This window comes from Erythrolamprus reginae, chromosome 1 (assembly GCF_031021105.1).
Source record: "Erythrolamprus reginae isolate rEryReg1 chromosome 1, rEryReg1.hap1, whole genome shotgun sequence".
NCBI classification, from domain to species: Eukaryota; Metazoa; Chordata; class Lepidosauria; order Squamata; family Dipsadidae; genus Erythrolamprus; species Erythrolamprus reginae.
In genome coordinates this window covers 115,421,570-115,441,609 of record NC_091950.1, presented here as the reverse complement: position 1 = coordinate 115,441,609, position 20,040 = coordinate 115,421,570, and the positions used below count along the sequence as shown (strand labels likewise).

General features: G+C 40.8%; 2 protein-coding genes across 4 annotated transcripts in view; one reads left to right on the top strand and one right to left on the bottom strand.

The window, feature by feature from the left end:
* DCDC1 (doublecortin domain containing 1) overlaps positions 1-20,040 on the top strand; it is a 315,249-nt gene that overhangs the window by 119,140 nt on the left and 176,069 nt on the right. For all 3 annotated transcript variants that reach the window (XM_070762118.1, XM_070762110.1, XM_070762129.1), the window contains one exon: positions 6,912-7,004. In XM_070762118.1, coding sequence (XP_070618219.1) covers positions 6,912-7,004 — 93 coding nt within the window. The remainder of the gene's footprint in view (positions 1-6,911; positions 7,005-20,040) is intronic.
* Positions 1-20,040, bottom strand: part of DNAJC24 (DnaJ heat shock protein family (Hsp40) member C24) — a 197,183-nt gene that overhangs the window by 164,556 nt on the left and 12,587 nt on the right. The window lies entirely within an intron of this gene.

Here is a 20,040-nt window from a genome sequence, read left to right as displayed (position 1 = left end):
GAGGTAAGATTTAAATTAGGGTGAGGTTGAGGGGGGAAGGTGATGACGATTCAGGCTATGTGTGAGACAAATTACCAGTACCTTATCAATTAACAACTATAATGCATTAAAATCTTTTGTGTTTTGTCGAGACTTTCTGATATTGCCTGAAACCTTCTGATTTATATTAAGGCATGAAGGATTTAGGTAAAGTGAAATTGCTTTCTGCAGTTGATAGCTCCTGTTGGCTTGATGTGTTGAAAAATAGTGAGAAAATAATCTGTTGGTGGTTTGGAGTTCTGCACTATTCAAGGAACTGGACTTGATAATCTAGGTGGCACCTTTTATCTATTTAATTCAATTTAATTAAATAGAAATACTGTAGAATAGAACCCAATCCTCTTCCAATCTTCCATCATATGAATTTTTTAAGCGAAAAATTGGATACATGACCCATAGTACATATACAAAGCCAAAATCCCTACCTGTCTTTTTCTTTCCCTTTCTTTCTTTCAGTGGCTAAGAAGCTGAGCTTGTGGATCAAAAAGTCGTAGTTCAGTGGATCAAATCCCTAGTGCAGTATAATGGGGCGAGCTCCTGTTACTTTTCCCAGCTTTTGCCAACCTAGCAGTTCAAAAGCATTGAAAAATGCAAGTAGAAAAATAGGGACCATCTTTGGTAGGAAAGAAACAGTGTTCCATACACCTTTGCCGTTTAGTCATGCTGGCCACATGACCATGGGGATATCTTCAGACAGCACTGGCACATCGGCCTTGAAATTGAGATGTGCACCATCCCCTAGATTTGGGAATGACTAGCATATATGTGTGAAGGGAACCTTTACCTTTATCTATCATCTATCTATACATCCCTCTATCCTAAAACCGTTTTTCTGAAAATTGTTGATTTACTTCTATCTCTTTTGGGTACTATTCTTGACAAGATTTAGTGTCATACATATAAGTTACTCACACTGTCATCTAACTGGTGACAACTTCCATAATGTTCTATGTGATTTAATATAAATTTCTAAAAATGTTAAACAGATTTGTGTAAAAAATTGAGGAGACTTATTCTCAACTGGGTAAAATGGAAGGATGCACAAATACAATAAATCTGGTGACTGTGAAAACGAATTAGAAACAGAGGATTGGACCAGAGATAAAGAACAACCTGAACTAAAGCACATGAAAAAAATGTATTCTTAATATTGGTATAAAAAGAGAACTTTTAAGTAGATGCTGTCTTTCTCATCTTTTTACAACTTTCATCTTCTGAAACTGTCCTCTTCTGAATAAACAGTGAAAAAACTATCCAAGAGGGAGCAAAGCAAAAGACATGTGCTCATGTTGTGTTTGAAAAGGTGAATGAACACAATTTGCCAGCAACTGAACTCTTTTGACGATTTTGAATAAATATTTAAAATCTAGGTCTTCAAATCTTGATAGAGGAAGGTATTATGCTCTAATTAAAACAGTCTTTGAATTTCAAAAATTGTGATTTGATACATGAACGTCATCTCTCTCCGGAAGGTAAACAGCAAAATTTAGAACACAAACTTAATGTAGGAGAACAAGTCATTTCTTTTAATATGTCTAACACCAAGTGATGTATTATTTAAGGCACAAACTTCTAGGGACACTGAAGAGCAACATCTCTTTCCTATATCGAAGTAAAGGGCAGTAGGGAACCGCCAGTAACAAAAAGCTCCCCTCCCACTGTCTGAATACAGTGACATTCATTTGGAGAGAAGCAGGACCAGCATTTTGAAAGCAGGCTTCTTCAGCTCAACAATAACACACAATGAGTTATTGACTTGTTTTATATATGGATCTCTTTTCAGCAACTAACTTTCACTCCCCACAGTCTGGATAAATGATTGATTTTGTTGTTATAAAGAGACAGAGCTTTTTCACCAAACTTGATAATGCAAATGTCTTTACTCCATTTGTTCCTACATTGAATAGATCCTTATTAAAATGCACTTTCTAGAAAATACCTGCAGCTAGCTTTTTATCACCACGTTTTGTATATGAAATAAGCAATTTGTCCCACTCTTTTGCTTTGCAACAGGCTACTGGGAAATTCAATCAATATTTATAGAAACTGATTATCACAGTATTTAAACTGAAATGTACTGATCTCCTTGTAAAACATTGTTCAGGATTATTTAAATTATCTAGAAGTTGCGTGCCACGTGATTGTCTGTGTGGATGTTTAAAATTTGTTAGCATATTAGGAAGAATCCAATCTGATTTTAAGTTCAGTAGCATTGAATGGGAAGTGCATAGATTAGAATTGGAATATGGAATTCAACACATTGTAGTGAGGGTGAGATTGTGTGTTTCTTTTGTATCATACTGTTATCCAAAGTTTTTGGACTTGTATTTGTGGAATATCTAGCAATCCATTTATACCTTACAATCAAGATGGATTCCTCCTGGTTTAGACCAGTTCGCCCGAACCGGTAACAAACAGCGGGTGATGTCATGATGACATCATGGAACTGGTTCAGTCAGCGCCAGTCCATGGGTGCCACCAGCAATTTTTAATATTTTTCCCAATTTTTTTTACATTTTTGGGGGGAGTCCACTTTTTCTTCTGTGCATGCGCAGAAGCCGACTTTCTGGTACTGCATATGCATTGCCATCTTGTTTTTGGCTTAAAAAAAAAAGGTTTGAGGGCATTGCGCATGCACGCACACGCTTCATGGGAGGAAGCAAATCGGCAGCAAGATAAGTTAGAACTCACCCCTTCTTACAATTTGAGTTTTGGTACCAAAGTATTCAGTTTAAAATACAAGGAGTTATGTACAAATATAGTTTAATAGTTACAAATATAGCATTCATGATAACATGGCTCCTCAAATAAACACAGACTGTGGAAACGTTTGCATCTCATTTGGAAACCAAGCACCCAGAGAATGGAGGAAGAATGAAGAGGCACACACAGAAAGATGCTTGAAGTCCTGTGTGAAGTTTCCACAGTCTGTGTTAATTTGGGGGGGGGGCGTGGCATATTATCTGCTGGTGTTGGTCCACTGTGCTTCATTAAGTCAAGGGTGAACACAGCCGCCTGCCAGGAGATTTTGGGGCATTTCATACTTCCTTCTGTAGACAAGCTTTATTTATTTATTTATTTATTTGTCTGTCTGTCTGTCTGTCTGTCTGTCTGTCTGTCTGTCTGTCTATCTATCTATCTATCTATCTATCTATCTATCTATCTATTTATTAGATTTGTATGCCGCCCCTCTCCGAAGACTCGGGGCGGCTAACAACAATGAAAAGACAATGAAAACAAATCTAATATTAAAAATAATCTAAAAAACCCCAATTTAAAGAACCACTCATACATACAAGCATACCATGTATAAATTCTATAAGCCTAGCGGGAAGTGAAATTTCAATTCCCCCATGCCTGACGACAGAGGTGGGTTTTAAGGAGCTTGCGAAAGGCAAGGAGGGTGGGGGCAACTCTGATATCTGGGGGGAGCTGGTTCCAGAGGGCCGGGGCCGCCACAGAGAAGGCTCTTCTCCTTGGTCCCACTAAATGACATTGCTTAGTCGATGGGACCCGGAGAAGGCCAACTCTGTGGGACCTGACCGGTCACTGGGATTCGTGCGACAGAAGGTGGTCCCGGAGATATTCTGGTCCGATGCCATGGGGATGCTGACTTCAATTTTCCAGCAGGACTTGGCACCTGCCCCAATGCCAAAGCACCAAAATTTGGTTCAATGACCATGGGATTACTGTGCTTGATTGGCAAACTCACCTGGCCTGAAGCAAGAACCCACTCCCAGCTGCATCCTGCAGTGCCTCTGCTGGCTCAGAAGATGCTTCAGGAAGAGCTGGCCAGCAGGGATAGGCTTAGCCGGTCTGGCAACCTTTGTAGCCACACAGCTGCAAACCTTGCCAAGCTGCCCCCCCTTCCCTGACGTGCCTGTAACTTTTATCAGGAGATGTTGGCCAGCAGGGATAAGGAAGCCTGCCCAGCAAACTTTGCAGCTGTGTGGCTACAAAGATTGCCAAACCAGCTCCCTCTTTTCCTGTCAGCCAGTGCCTCCTGAAGCATTTCCTAGGTCAGCAGAGGCACTGCAGAGCATGGCTGGGAGCACACTAACCTTGCCCTGCCTGGGCATTGATGGCCCATTGCCTATCAGCAGAGGTGCATTTTGGGACATGCTGGCCAGCAGGGAGAGGGAAGCCAACCGTGGCGAGCTTTGCAGCCACTCCCAGGCTTCTGGGAGTTCAAAGGAAACTGCTTATTTTGCACAAACACGTTGACTCCATTGTTGTGGCCCGCCAGCAGCCCATGCAGATGATAACGTATTCTGTTTGAGACCAACTAGGTGATGCACCAATGGCCTGTGCAGTTGGCACCTGAGTCAGACAGTGAGGAGACTGGCAAGGACTCAGTGCCAGAGGCAGAGGTTTAGCCAGAGCCTTTGGAACATCCAGCACGTCATAGCAGTGATGAGGAAGAAGAGGAATCTCCTCTTCTTAATGCACAGCATGCAGAGCTGCTAAAAGTGGTTACTCCAGAGGAGGTCTTCTCAGGAGTAAGACTTGGGGCTAATTGGCCAGTCCTTTAGTCTACTTAAGGAAAGCAGAGGCAGCTGAATCTCTGCAGGAAACAACATTTGAAATGTGTTTGCTTGTTGTGTATAGAAAATCTCTGCTCTGCTTATCTGCTTCAGTTTGTTTATTGAAGACAACTTCTAGGCACTTTGCCAAAATTCATGAGCTTCAAAAGATTAATTGCTATTCTATGATTTAAGACTTTTTGAACTTATGGCAACTGTTAATGACAACTTAGATGGAATAATGGAGTCTTAAAAAAGAAGAAAAGAGAGTTGTCTTCTTTAGATTTTAGTATCTGGAAGTGCTACTATAAATGCTATAATATTATTTGCAATTTGAAAATATTACTAAGTGTACTATATTGCCTATGTTACACTGGACAGCCAGGCATATGCATATGGTTTTTTAAAGGCATGCATACAAAAATTAAACTTTGTAGGCTTAGTCAATCTATACATTTTGTAAAGCATGTAACAATAGCAATAGCACTTAGACTTATATACCGCTTCAAACTCAACCCAGACAAGACGAAGTGGCTGTGGGTCTTGCCTCCCAAGGACAATTCCATCTATCCATCCATTACCATGGGGGGGGGGGAAACTACTGACCTCCTCAGAGAGGGTTCACAACTTGGGCATCCTCGATCCACAGCTGACATTGGAACATCATCTTTCGGCTGTGGCGAGGAGGGCCTGGTGCACCAGTTGTGGCCCTATTAGGACAGGGAGTCATTGCTCACAGTTGCTCATGCCCTCATCACCTCGAGGTTCAATTGCTGCAACACTCTCTACATGGGGCTACCTTTGAAAAGTGTTCGGAAACTTCAGATCATGCAGAATGCAGGCCGCGAGAGCCATCGTGGGGCTTCCAAGATTCGCCCATGTTTCTTCAACATTCCATGGCTTGCATTGGCTGCCGATCAGTTTCCGGTTACAATTCAAAGTGTTGGTTATGACCTTTAAAGCCCTACATGGCATGGGACCAGATTACCTCCGGAACCGCCTGCTACTGCACGAATCCCAGCAACCGATAAGGTCCCACAGAGTTGGCCTTCTCCAGGTCCCGTTGACTAAACAATGTTGTTTGGCGGGCCCCAGGGGAAGAGCCTTCTCTGTGGCGGCCCCGGCCCTCTGGAACCAACTCCCCCCAGAGATTAGAACTGCCCCCACCCTCCCTGTCTTTCGTAAACTACTAAAGAGTCATTTATGCTGCCAGGCATGGGGGAGTTAAGATATTCCTTCCCCCTAGGCCAGTGATGGCGAACCTATGACACGCGTGTCAGCACTGACACGCGTAGCCATTTTCAGTGACACGCGGCCGTTAAGGAAGTCAGGTGTCCATTTTTCCAGATGAAGAAATATCGTCGCTTCGCATTCCCTTTCATTGGGTGAGCCGATTCTTTCCATTAGAACGAAACCTTTCTCTCTCTCCTTCCTTCCTTCCTTCCTTCTTCCCTCCCTTCCTCCTTTTGCCTCCTCCTTCCCTCCCGTCTTTTCCCTTCTTTTGAAGTTTGCTCTTTACTTGCTTTTTCTGTCAAGCCTTTGCAAGGATATCTGTCCCAGGCTTCTGGAAATAACCTGCAATTCACGTGAGAATTCGCCGTTTCAGTGAGTCTTTGGGACAAGGGCGCCCCGCCCTCTCCTGCAGGAGTTTAAAAAAAAAAAAAAAAAGAGTCCGGGGACTATTCTGCAAAGTGAAAGTAAGACTTGGCGAAGCTTGTTTGTTGACTTGAGGTCAAAGCTTGAGAATCTAGAAAGGTGCCGCTTGGAGAATCAAGATGGAGTGCCACTATGAACAGGAAATTTGGAGTGCCTGGAATCGGTTACCAGACACTTTTAGCACAAAATTATGGTTTTTTTCTCAAGGTGACACACCACCCGAGTTATGCTGGGTTTTTTGGCGAATTTTGACACACCAAGCTCAAAAGGTTGCCCATCACTGCCCTAGGCCATTACAAGTTATGCATGGTATGTTTGTGTGTATGTTTGGTTTTATTATAAGGGTTTTTAGTTGTTTTATTAATTGGATTTCTACATGCTGTTTTTATCATTGTTGTTAGCCACCTCGAGTCTGCGGAGAGGGGCGGCATACAAAATCCAATAAATAAATCAATAAATAGTGCTTTTACTGTCCTCTCTAAACTGTTTACAGAGTCAGAATATTGCCCCCAACAATCTATCAATCTATCAATCATACGTAAGAATATATCTGAGAGTTTACTTATTAAATTTTCATATAGCATCAAACAACAGAATTTGAAGTCAGGATTTTATTTTACTTTATGTAGGAAAATAGAGAAATGTGGAATGTGGGTCAATAAAGTTAATGGTAAATTCTTTGTCATATTTTAGCTGGATTTTGCCACTGATGGCCAGAAGGAGAAGATAACAGACAAGAGCATTTTATCAATGAAGAAGCAAGTAATACTCTCAGAACAACGCAAAGTAAGTAAAATTTATTTTAAAAAATTGTGCGTTGTGTGATGTATAGCTCTCTCTCTCTTTCTCTCAGGCTAAGCGCTTTTCTTCACTTACATATATTCTCTATATTATATTGAAATGTGTTAAGTTCAGAGAGGTACAGGCAGGGGGCGGGCTACCAATCCCAGCCCTACCGGAATGTGCTCCTGTGTGTGCACATGCGCAGAAGCCAAATCTTGTGTGAAGATGCGCGCATGTGCAATTTCCAAGGTTTTTTGCTTCCACGCACCTGCGGAAGCAAAAAAATCCCTGGAAATTGGAGACAAAAGATGCCAGTTGGAGCGACTGGCAAAACAACATAAGAGCTGACAGCTCCTGTTGCGCCAATCGCCCTCACTTCCCCCACTGCTCCCCTTGCCCCTGCTTACCAGTAACACCTCCTGCAGGGGCCATGGCAGAGGGAACAGCCCGGGTGGCCCCAATTCTGGCTGTGCGTCTCTCCTGCGGCCTGGGAGATCAAAGAGCAGGCCACGCATCTGGAGCTGGGGCAGGCCACTTCTGTGCATGTGCATCAGCCGAAATCTCTTTCCGGCAGCAAAAATTGCCGGTTTCTTTGCTTCCACACATGCGCGGCAGCCAAAAATTGGTAGTTTTTACTGGAATCGTGCCAGTTGCGCATGCATGGCACGTGCACACCGGATGGCAATGGAGTGAGCCTATGCACTCCATTTCCGTCAACGGAACAGTGGTCCCTCCATTCCATTTTGTAGCCCACCCTTGGGTACAGGGAACTTCACCCTAGCCCTCCCCCTGCAACTCCCAGGGGCATAGAGGAGAGACATAAAAATATCACCAGACTTGTAAATGAAACACAGTCCTAGTCTTCTTGAATTCTATTTCCTGACTTCAACTACCTTGAAATTCTGACAGGAAGGCATTAAGAAAACAATATCAAAAACATAGGAGACTATCTGACACTAAGATTATTGCAATATTATTTATACTGACTACAACAGGGTTTCATTCATATTACCAACAACAGTACCCGAATATGCTAAAAAGTGAACCTGGAATTTTGAATGCAAAAGCATAAAAGTGTAAAATCTGTTTGCCTGCCATCCATCCATCCATCCATCCATCCATCCATCCATCCATCCATCCATCCATCCATCCATTTTGTCAGTCACTTCTTGTAAACTTAATTTGCAGTCCTTTACTCATGATTCAGTTTCTTTGAAACTTTCTTAAAATATAATCCGCTCCTTCCCCCACGCCCCCAAAAAACCTCCAGATAGAATTTGAGATGGGATCTGAGTAGTGCTTCTTCTGGTTTGGAAATTATGTCTTTATTGAGGCAATCCTCTGTAACTGTTCTTGCCTTCTGGCATCTCTGTGCATGCGTGCATTGAGAACAAGCTCTCCCTGTTCCTCCATCTCACTCATGTCAGGCTCTGTAGGCTAGACGGGATAGACCTCAGACATAGCCCAGGCTGAATCCCTGCTTCTGGCACCAAGCCTTTTCCAGACTCCAGGCCTGGCCCATGGTCCTTCCCAGTCTCCTTGCTGCCTGGCTCTGCCACCAGGTCCGCAGGCTGCTGACGCACCACCACACTTAATGACCACATGATTCGCTTAACAACTGTGGCACAAAAGGTTGTTAAATGATGCATAGCTTGCTTAACAGCTGTCTGTCTGTCAGTATTAGCAAGGGAAATTCTGGTCCCAATTGTGTTGTACATTGATGATTACTTGTACCTATGAGGAATTTAAATGTAAGGAAAAGGCTGCTTTGAAAAATCAATTCTGCTCAGTATATTTTAGGTTTGTTTCATACATTTGAATATTTTAAAAGGTTATAAAGATTGTCCCTAACAATTCACACTAAATAAACTCATCAAAACCGCATAGCAAATTACAGTATTTTAAATCACTTTAATAGTTTTGGTTCCTTCCTTTTTGCTTTCATTTGCTACTATAATATTAAAGGAAATGTTAAGTAAATTCTTATTTCCATTGAAAACTTGCAGTTTACAGTGTCAAGACATAGTGTGCTAATCATAAGATTCTTCAGGAAATATTGTAATGCAAAACTATTAAATCAAGATTTTCTTTGCAAAGCTTCATGCTGTGAACTTGACAGCATATTCTACAAATGAAATACAGTAATGCAAAATTGCTATAAAGCAAAGTGGAACATTATCTTCATGCAGATTTACAGAGTAGTATAGCTTATTCTCTCCAAGAGAAGATTAGGAAATGTTACTAATGCTATGGTACTATTAATAACTACCTTTTCCCTGCTATTTTGATCTTTGACAATGTACTAATCATTTTTTTTCTCACAGGTCCACAATTAATTAATTAATATATTGCATATAGGGTACATTGGGATACAATAACTACCAGGTATCCCTTTGATTTTTTTTCTGGGTTTTTTTATAGCGATGCCTTCTGATAAATTATCTCAGTAGGTATCTTATAAAAGGTTAGTGTTTTGCAGTTACATCCTTACCATACTGATCCTGAAGAACATTCATCATAACGAACATTTTCATATTAAGCTACCATTCAGATCCGGTCAGACAGATTTTTAAGGCCCTTCTCTTTCAATAGCAACTAATGAGCCGAAGTGGCACAGTGGGTAGAGTGCAGTACTGCAGGCCACTAAAGCTGACAGCTAGATCTGCAGGTCAGCGGTTCAAATCTCATCACCGGCTCAAGGTTGACTCAGCCTTCCATCCTTCCGAGGTGGGTAAAATGAGGACCCGGATTGTGGGGACAATATGCTGGCTCTGTTAAAAAGTGCTATTGCTAACATGTTGTAAGCCGACCTGAGTCTAAGGAGAAGGGCGGCATAAAAATAAATAAATAAATGAATGAATGAATGAATGAATGAATGAATGAATAAACTAACTAACTAACTAACTAACTAACTAACTAACTAACTAACTAACTAACTAACTAACTATTCCTCAAAAGAAGCTTGCGCATCAGTCTAGGAAGGTGAAACCAACTAGATGTGTATATTATATATGTTTTTTAAAACTTCTAGCTAGGGATTTTATTTTATTCTGGACATAATCACTGTTGTCGTCATTCATTCATTTGTGTCTGACCCTCAGCCATTCTATGGATCAGCACTCTCCATGCCCCTCTGTCTCTCACCACCTTCTTCAGATCCATCATGGACATCTCAGTGATATCCTTTATAGTGTGCAGCCAGAGGTTGCTAGGGCAACTTGGCCCTTGTCCTTTTTCTGCTAATCACTCCCAGCATGGTTGACTTTTCAAGTGGATCAGCTCTGATGACATGACCAAAGTATGACAGCCTCAGCATGGCAGTTTTGGCTTCAAGTGATATTTTTGGTGAGGTTCGATGTAGGACACGTTATTTTTTGCAGTCCATAGGCTATATAATAGTCATCTCCAGCACCATAGTTCAAAGGCATCCATTCTTCTCATATCTGCCTTTTTCACAGCCATAAATAGCAAGGAAATAATAGATTTTTAAAAATTAAAAATTATACTAATCCCTCCAATAAGAAATACAATTTATGCTTCTTTGTATTACATGCTTCAGGTTAGTGGGGGAAAAATCTGGATAAGTATTATCCTGTATTTTGGAATTTTTAGAAAAAATACATTTTTTCTTTTTAAAAAAATCCCTGTTACTTTATACTCATATATATGATTATTAATAAATATATAATTTATAAGGTTATAAACAGAAGCAATTTGTTTATAGATCCAGGGTGGTGCAGTGGTTAGAGTGTAGCACTGCAGGCTACTTCAGCTAACTGCTAGCTATAGTTCAGCAATTCAAATCTCACCACCTGCTCAAGGTTCTTTCCATCCTTTGGAGGTGGGTAAAATGAGGACCCAGATTGTTGGGGGCAATATGCTGATTCTGCTTAGAGAGGGCTATAAAAACGCTATGTTATGTGGTTAGCTCTGGCCCAGCTCCTGCCCCAAGGACTGAGGAGGTGGATGCGGGGGAAACATCTACATGTCATAGGACTGTTTTGCTGCCGACAGAGTCAGATGGTGAATTGTCCTCTGCAGAAGGAAGTGACGGTGTGATGGAGGAGGGGGGCTTGGAAGACAGCCAGGAAGAAGTCAATCATCCTTATCTTCCTTAGATTCGGATGAGGAAATAATGATAGACCTACGCATGCGTAGAGTTATGCATAGGAGTGAACAGCTTCAAAAGTATTATAGGAGATAATTGAATCCACCTGTGGTTGGGTTCAAGTAATTAGGGCTGCTGTTAAATTGGCAACGTGCTGGCCTTGCAGTGTGGAGTTTATCTGATCGTACCGGTTTGGACCGTGACTTGCTGTTTCAGGACTCTGTTGATTTTTCAAGACTTTGAAACCAAGGCAGAGCAAAGCGTGTGTGTGTTTCAACTCGTGGAAGAAGGAGGGCTGTGACGTTTCTTAACAGCTGCTAGCTAAGTACTTAAGGACTGTTTAAGGGGTTTTTACAGCCTACAAGGTTTTTTTTGGGAAGAGTGCTCTTTGCAATACAAAAAGGGTGCTTTGTTTCTTTTGAATTTTGTGATAAAAAACATTGCTTTTGAATTTTCAAGTGTGTGTGTGTCTGAATTTTTACCCTTGAATTTTCGGGAGGCTCATACCATAGAGCCCGGCTGAACACTATGAAGTGGTATATAATACTAAGTGCTATTGCTATTGTTTTATTCATTTAATTAAACTTAAGAGGCTTCCCAATTCTTTAATTACTGTGGGTTACATAAAATAAAAAGCATAAATAAAATACAAATGGGAAATGTCCAGGAAAAAAATCAATTCTACAAGCCAAAGCAAATGCAGAGGACCTTCCACTCACTGCAGTCAAAACTTGAGAGGAAAGCCAGGTTTAGAAGGTCCCTTGAAATATAAACAAAGCAGAGGCCAGATAAATCTAAGAAGAATGGTATTCCTAAGTGCAGAAATAATCAGAAGTGGCCAATTGAAATATCTCCAGATGCAAAAGTAAGAGTACTGAGCAAACAAACAAGTGAATCCTTAGCAGTGATGGGCTCCTACTGGTACAGAGCACCCAATTTGCACTGAAAGATGTTGAAACAAAATGCATAAGCCACGGCCACAGTGTGGTAGTAAAATTTTTGGTAGCCCATCACTGATCCTTAGCAAAAGTTTTTCAGAGGAATTCCCTCTGAGAAGAATGGAGATGCTATGTAAGCAGAAGAGAAAGACCTGGGCAGAGGGATGGAGATTGTAGATTACTTTTCACCAGTAGTAAGTTATAAAACCCGTTGCTACCAGTTCGCACGCGTACGTAAAAGCATCCCAGGTGGGTGGGTGGACCCTCCATTACCAGTTCGCAACACCAGGCCAAACTGGGAGCAATCCACTGCTGGTTTCCACTTACTGTTTCCTATTCAATGCTTATTGATTCCTCCAGTTATTTCTTCAAAGCTGCTGCCTACCTACCTACTATGTCTGACTGGAATTTTGTTTTTAGCTGATCTAGTTGAGGCAGCTTCGGAGGATATAGAAGAAAGGCAGCTTTCAAAGAATAAATTCACTGAAGGAATAGAACAGGGAGGTTACTGAGGACTTCATAGACAGGAGAAAAGGGAAATAAACCACACATCTGGTAAGGAGGTCTAGGGAGAAGAATTTTCTTTGTGGATTATTGTTCATCAGAGGAACTGGGACCTAGAGAACTTCTCTCATGATCCAAGGGGATTTGCCATTTTAATTTTGTTTCCTAAGGATGATGAGACTCCACATGCCACAATCTGGTTGGCCTCCTCCCAAATGGCCACCTCTCAAATTGTGAGGGAAGATAAGAAATGTTTCAATTTCAAACAGAAATGCATATGGAAAAATGACACAAAGAAGCCTTCCAGAAGATAAAACAAAAATGGAAGGAACAGAGAAATGGAGAGATGTGACATAAAGATTCTGGCTATAAATAAAAGCACTCTTACTTATAAGAACCTTCAGAGTTGATTCCAGGGTCTCCCTTCTGATTATCCCCTAGATTAAAATGGTCACAAATGTCAGAAAGTAAGGAAGAAGACTCTACAACTCTGAATTGGTATATATTCTTGCCTCTGCCCTGAAGGAGAATAAGTAATAAGTAGTGTTGATCAGAGACTCCCTACTGAGAGCAGGAGAGCAAAGTAGTAATCTTTCAGTTGGATTGTTTACCAAGAAAAATGTCTGTCTTCCTGGGGCAAAGATTCAAGATATGAAGAAAAGACTTCTAAGATGCTTTATGCGCTCTAACAATCATTCCTTTCTCCTCATCAAATGACATGTGGTCTTCTGCTTGTCTGCTTTTGCAAGCTGGCCACGGGGACACCAGGAAGACCACATGGAATGATGGAAGGCAGGAAGGCTGCAGGCCATGGGGAACAGAGTAGGGAAGGCAGGCTGGGATGGTGGGGATGGGGACAGAGGCAGCTAAGTGGGTCACAGCTTCGCAGACTTACCTGGCAGGCAAATCAGGGCACAGTACTTACTGCAGGCAAACTCTGTCATCAGGCATGGGGGAATTGAAATTTCTCTTCCCCCTAGGCTTATAGAATTTATACATGGTATGCTTGTATGTATGAGTGGTTCTTTAAATTGGGGTTTTTTAGATTCTTTTTAATATTAGATTTGTTTACATTGTCTTTTTATATTGTTGTTAGACGCCCCGAGTCTTCGGAGAGGGGCGGCATACAAATCTAATAAATACAAATACAAATACAAACTGTAGAGCAGGGACTGGCCAGGGCGAGCAAGTGGGGGACCAGTTCGGGGGTGTGGCCAGCCAGCCATCGCTGCTGGTTCTGCAAACCACCCGTGGCCACTACATGGGGCTTCCTTTGAAAAGTGTTCGGAAACTTCAGATCATGCAAAACGTGGCCACGAGAGCCATTGTGGGGCTTCCAAGATCTGCCCACATTTTGCCAACATTCCGCGGCCTGCATTGGTTGCCGATCAGTTTCCGGTCACAATTCAAAGTGTTGGTTATGACCTATAAAGCCCTACATGGCATCGGACCAGAATATCTCCCAGACCGCCTTCTGCTGCACGAATCCCAGCGACCGGTTAGGTCCCACAGAGTTGGCCTTCTCCGGGTCCCGTCGACCAAACAATGTCGGCTGGCAGGACCCAGGGGAAGAGCCTTCTCTGTGGTGCCCCCGGCCCTCTGGAATCAACTCCCTCCAGAGATTCAAATAGCCCCCACCCTCCTCGCCTTCCGTAAAATGCTGAAGACCCACCTTTGTCACCAGGCGTGGGGATAATTACCACCTTCCCCCCCTTTTTATTATGTTTTCATCCTCACTGTATGATGTATTAGGTTGAATGTGTATGATTGTATAGTTAGGGATTTTAATATGTATTAATGTTTTTAAACTGGTTTAACTTTTACTATTAGATTTGTAATATATTGCATTACTATTATTTTGTGAGCCGCCCCGAGTCTTCGGAGAGGGGCGGCATACAAATCTAATAAACTATAAACTACCAGTATGCCCGATCTGGTCTGAAACGGGAGCATTTCACCTCTGCCCCAACTCCAACCTAGATATTTTTTTCTAATATAGTTTGTTTATCTTATTAAATATTTTATCACATAGTAAGATAATTTCAGCAGACTATTAAGGAAGGAGATGCTGAATAAAGAAAAGGGATTAAAGTTTATTTGGAAGCCCTGGAGAAGGTTTTAGAGGCATCCCTTCCCAGCAAGAAAAAAAGCAATGAAGAAATCACTCCTCCCAGGCATGGACATTTATTTATTTGTTTGTTTGTTTGTTTGTTTGTTTGTTTGTTTGTTTATTTATTTATTTATTTATTTATTTATTTATTTATTGTCCAATATACAATACATATGGAATGAAATAGACATTAAGTAGTATATATAGGGATAGTAAGTAAAAAAGAAGAGGAGTGGATGAGAGGGAGAGAATATATAGGATATATGAGAAAAGGAAAAGTAATTGGACAGGGGACGTTAGGCACATATTTATCATGGATATAATTGGATAAATAAAAATCAATTTAAAAAAGAATTGAAGACAGTATGGTATAAACACGTGGTGAGAGTAACTAAAGAGTGGGCAGGTCTGTATGAGCAAATGAGTAAACAATTTAAGGAAATGTCATGACAAATAGCAGATATACTGTAGCTCATGTAGCCAGCAAAGCTTGTAATATGGCCACAAGTAATACTTTAAGGATGAGCAAGACTCCAAAGAATATTTCTGAAATAAAGATTGAGTTGGCAGATTTGCAGGATTGTAACAGGAGAAATAATTTAAGGATCAAAGGAATGTCAGAGAAAGCTGGGACAACGATTTGACTACAGTACTTATTTGATTTCTAAAATTAATGGCCTGAGCTCTAATTTTAGGCTGACAAATAAAGATATTGAAATGCTCACTGTGTTTGCTGCCCTAGGAATACCCAGAAACCTAGAATCATTTTGACCAGATTTGTAACTCAAACACAAAAGTCTGTGGAGATTATCAGTCATCCAGGTCATAGTAATCTCAAAAGTGCTTTTTCAAAAGGCAGTTGGATTGGTTTTTTTCCTTGAGGAAGAAAAGCAAAACATTTTGTTTCTCATCCAAGAAATTTCATCAGTTGTGATGAGAAAGTGGTGGTGGAGGGATGGTGGATAGGTACTGACAATTGAGACTGGGTGGTAGGGGATAGAAGGATAGGTTCTGAAGAGGGGGAGGGGAAATGAAAGGTTTGTATTTCTTTGTAGCCATCTGGTCCCCTAGTACTCTCTGTGATAGCTGCTTTCAGTGAAGGCCTACCAAAATTTCTACTACCACACTGAGGGCATGGCTTGTGTACGACGCCCTGCGGTTTCTTTCAACATTTTTCAGTGCAAATTGGGTGCTCTGGGATGGAGTTCCATTTTTGCTACCCCACTGCCTCCCCCCCACATCTGGGCAGCAGCCCACCCCTGGCTACTTTGTAGGGACAGCTGAATCTTGTCCTTATTTGATTGGATTGGATTGGATTTGTATGCCGCCCCTCTCTGTAGACTCGGGGCGGCTAACAACAGTAGTAAAACAGCATATGACAATCCAATATTAAAACAGTTAAAAACCCTTATTGTAAAACCAAACATACATACAGAGATACCATGCATAAAATTGTAAAGGCCTAGGGGGAAAGAGTATCTCAGTTCCCCTATGCCTGGCGGCAGAGGTGGGTTTTAAGAAGCTTACGAAAGGCAAGGAGGGTGGGAGCAATTCTTATCTCTGGGGGGAGTTGGTATCAGAGGGCCGGGGCCGCCACAGAGAAGGCTCTTCCCCTGGGTCCCGCCAAGCGACATTGTTTAGTTGATGGGATCCGGAGAAGACCCACTCTGTGGGACCTAACTGGTCGCTGGGATTCGTGCAGGAGAAGGCGGTCTCGGAGATATTCTGGTCCGATGCCATGAAGGGCTTTATAGGTCATAACCAACACTTTGAATTGTGACCGGAAACTGATCGGCCACCAATGCAGGCCGCGGAGTGTTGGTGAAATGTGGGCAGATCTTGGAAGCCCCACGATGGCTCTCGCGGCTGCGTTTTGCATGATCTGAAGTTTCCGAACACTTTTCAAAGGTAGCCCCATGTAGAGAGCATTACAGTAGTCGAGCCTCGAGGTGATGAGGACATGAGTGACTGTGAGCAGTGACTCCTGGTGCAAATAGGGTTTGACCTCCTATGTTGTGTTAAGTAGTTGTTTTGTTTTACCAGTGTACAGATATGCACATGTCTCACTGCATTGTATTGCACATACAGTATCACAATGCTCCGTTTTTGTTTGAGTGCTTTAACCTTGGGTGGATAAACTTCTGCCTTAGTGTATTCTTGGGTTTAAAGTGCACATGTATGTATGTTGTATATATTCCTGCAACGTACAGAATGACAACGTTACTATGTTTGTTGATCTCTTCTTTGTTTCTAATGGAGGAGTGCTTATTGGATCTTTTTCTGGATTTAATAAAAGTTTAGTTAGGATAGCCACAACTTCTGAGCGATCCCTTGATATGTTTTAGTTCTTTCCCTTTTCTCTCTTTCCGATTAGGAAATTCAGGCTAGTTATGTAGGGTTCTAATCACTCCTATTTTGTGCTCCAGTGGGTGGTGAGAATCAAAATATAAACACTCATTTATGAGTGAGGGTTTTCTGCAAACTGAAATATTAAGTCTTCTATTTTCCTTAATGTGCAAAGTAGAAAAGGGAAACAAGATATCATGTGGGGGTATATAATAGACTGCCAAGAAAGTCTAGAGAATGCAGTCCTGAACTAGATCACAGAAATTTCACAGAAGAAAGAAGTAATAACAAAAACCATCAGTATCTGAAAAACAACTTGACTATAAGATCAAAACTATTCCTTAGTGGTTACTGTTGCCTACTGTTTCATTTTCCACAAGGCTGAAGAAGAAGATAGGTAGACCAACTCTGATTTTAATTAGCTGGTCACAAAGGTAAAATCATTAGGTGCTTTGGGAGAGAGTGATCACATCATTTTGTGATTCGAAAAACTTAAAATTGAAATTTAATTTAGAGCAAAGTTGTACGTGCACATTGAATTTCAGGAGAGTCAATTTCAACAGATATTAAGAAATGTTAGGATGGATCCCATAGTCAGGAATCACACAGTTTTCCAACGAGGAAAAAAGGGAGTAAGAAGCTGCTAAGGTAATTTATGTGGTGGCATAAAGTGCTTTCAACTGAATGAAGAATTAAAAGGGACCTATACAGAAAATGGAAAGGGGGTATAATCAAGCAGAAGGCATACCTGCAATTATTGAATTACAGATAAAAGCTAGTATCCGCAAAAAGAAAGTCTGAAAAGCTAAAGCACTTAGCCTGAAAGTCTTAGACTAGTGATGGAAACTAAAAGCAACAATGAGTTGAATGAAATATCATTTGGCAAAGTTATTGCATTTGCTTTTATTATCTCTCAGTAATTTGATTTGTTAGTTTTAACCTAATGGGATGGATGATCATATCTGTTTTGTTGGTTTGTCTTCAGGCTTTGTGTGAACTGTATCATTTATGGCTTGCTAATTTTACTAGCTTTATTTTTAATGCATTTGTTCAATTTGTAAGCTGCCTTAAATGTCCAATCAAATCTAGACTATATACAATATATTTATTGTATATTTTGGAAAAAAATAGGTCAGGATCTATTATATTTCATGAGACAAGTCATACTGGAAGAAAAAAATAATTTTATTCAAGCAAAGTATTCTTAGTCTATAATAACCCTCTTATTCCTTTCCTTAGGATCTAATACTTCTGCCTGATCTTTTGCTCATAATTCTGAGTACAGTGATACCTCGTCTTACGAACACCCCTTCATACAAACTTTTCGTGATACGAATCCGGGGTTTACGATTTGTTTGCCTTGTCTTAAGGACCATTTTCGTTTTACGAACCCAAGCCTGGGAGCGTGGGCTCTCTTACTGCGCGTGTGCTATCGTACTGCATGTGTGCTGTCTGACTGCCGCAGGGATTTCCCTGCCTCGTGACTGTCATCGCTGGGATTTCCCATTTGATTACAGCCCCCGCCAGGATTCCGCACTTGGAGAAAGCGCATTCCAGCCGTTTTGCTGGGAGCACTTTCTCCAAGCGCTTCTGGAACACCTGCCCCGCCCCTCTCACAGCCCCTTTGCTGACAGCCCTTTTAAATATTTATTTATTTGTTTGTTTGTTCATTTATTTACTTACTTACTTACTTACTTATTTATTTGTACATTGAATACTTTGTACAGAACAAATAAGAATATTCAATAAGAATATTTCATTCATTCTGATCTAGGATGTGTTATTTGAGTGTTCCCTTTATTTTCTGAGCAGTATATTTGCATTAAAGAAATAATAATAATAATCCAAGTGAAAAAAATAGGTGGTCTTCTTAGCAACTACCTTTCTTTTCATCCTAATTCTTGCAATACATCCACTCAAATCCATGCTGAGTTTTCCTAGAAAAGGATGAGTAAAATGCGTGTGTTTTCTGAAGCACAGTGAAACCAGCCCCCCCCCCCAAATTATGCATACATAAATCCTTCTTTTGTGAAAAGAATTCATAGGGTCAGATAACGTGTAAAGGGGAAAGCTACATATCTCACAGGCTTCCATGTTTCCACATGGATGCTTTTCTACACACAGATTGAAGACTGAATTATGAACAGACCTTTAAATACAGGGGTCAGAAAAGGGCAAGTTTTGTCTTCAAAAGTGTAGTTGAATTAGAAGTATGTGTTTTATTATGGGGGCAGGAAAAGATTCACACTATGGATGTTTTTGAGGACTTTTTGCTTATTTATTTCTTTGCAGCATATCAAAATAAGAAAAACGAATACTTAGCAATATTCTAGTTTAAAAGACACCATGTTGACACATAGTATAACATACAAGGAGGACTAAATGAGCCATTTCATTCAGTGCTAATATTACTATCTCATAACATAAACTTTTTTACATCTGTCTGCCAAACTTTACTGTTTACCTTCAGTGCTGGAAACCAGGGATACCTATGTACAATATATTTGTTGTCTTTTCTGCCATGTTTACCTAACTGCCATAAATACAATGCTTTCCATACAGTTCCCCAAACTGAGAATAAAATACATATTTAAAAGAAAATGAAATGGTAGACTAGTACATACTTTATTGACTACTTGAAGTGGAAAAAGCAATTTCCTTCCCCATTGCAGTCTTCCTTGAAAGTTAGGCAGCATTTTATGCAAAAGAAAATAGGGAGGACGAAAGGAAAATAACATCCATGCAGTTCAATGGCTACATTACAAAATCAATTAATTGTAATCTTCAAAACGTTTTCCTATGTTTAATTATGGTACCTATTTCCCATTGCTTTTGGGGAGGGAATTAACTTGCTTTGCTTGATAGATGTAAATGTGATGGCAGTAATGTTTAGTGCCAGGGGAAGAATATGCCATGTAACGTAAACAATTACTTTATATAATGTACCATCTGCCTTTTTGGATGGGTGGTGGGTAGAATCAATTTGATAGTGAACTATATTTTATTTATTAATTAAATAAATTAAATCTCCCC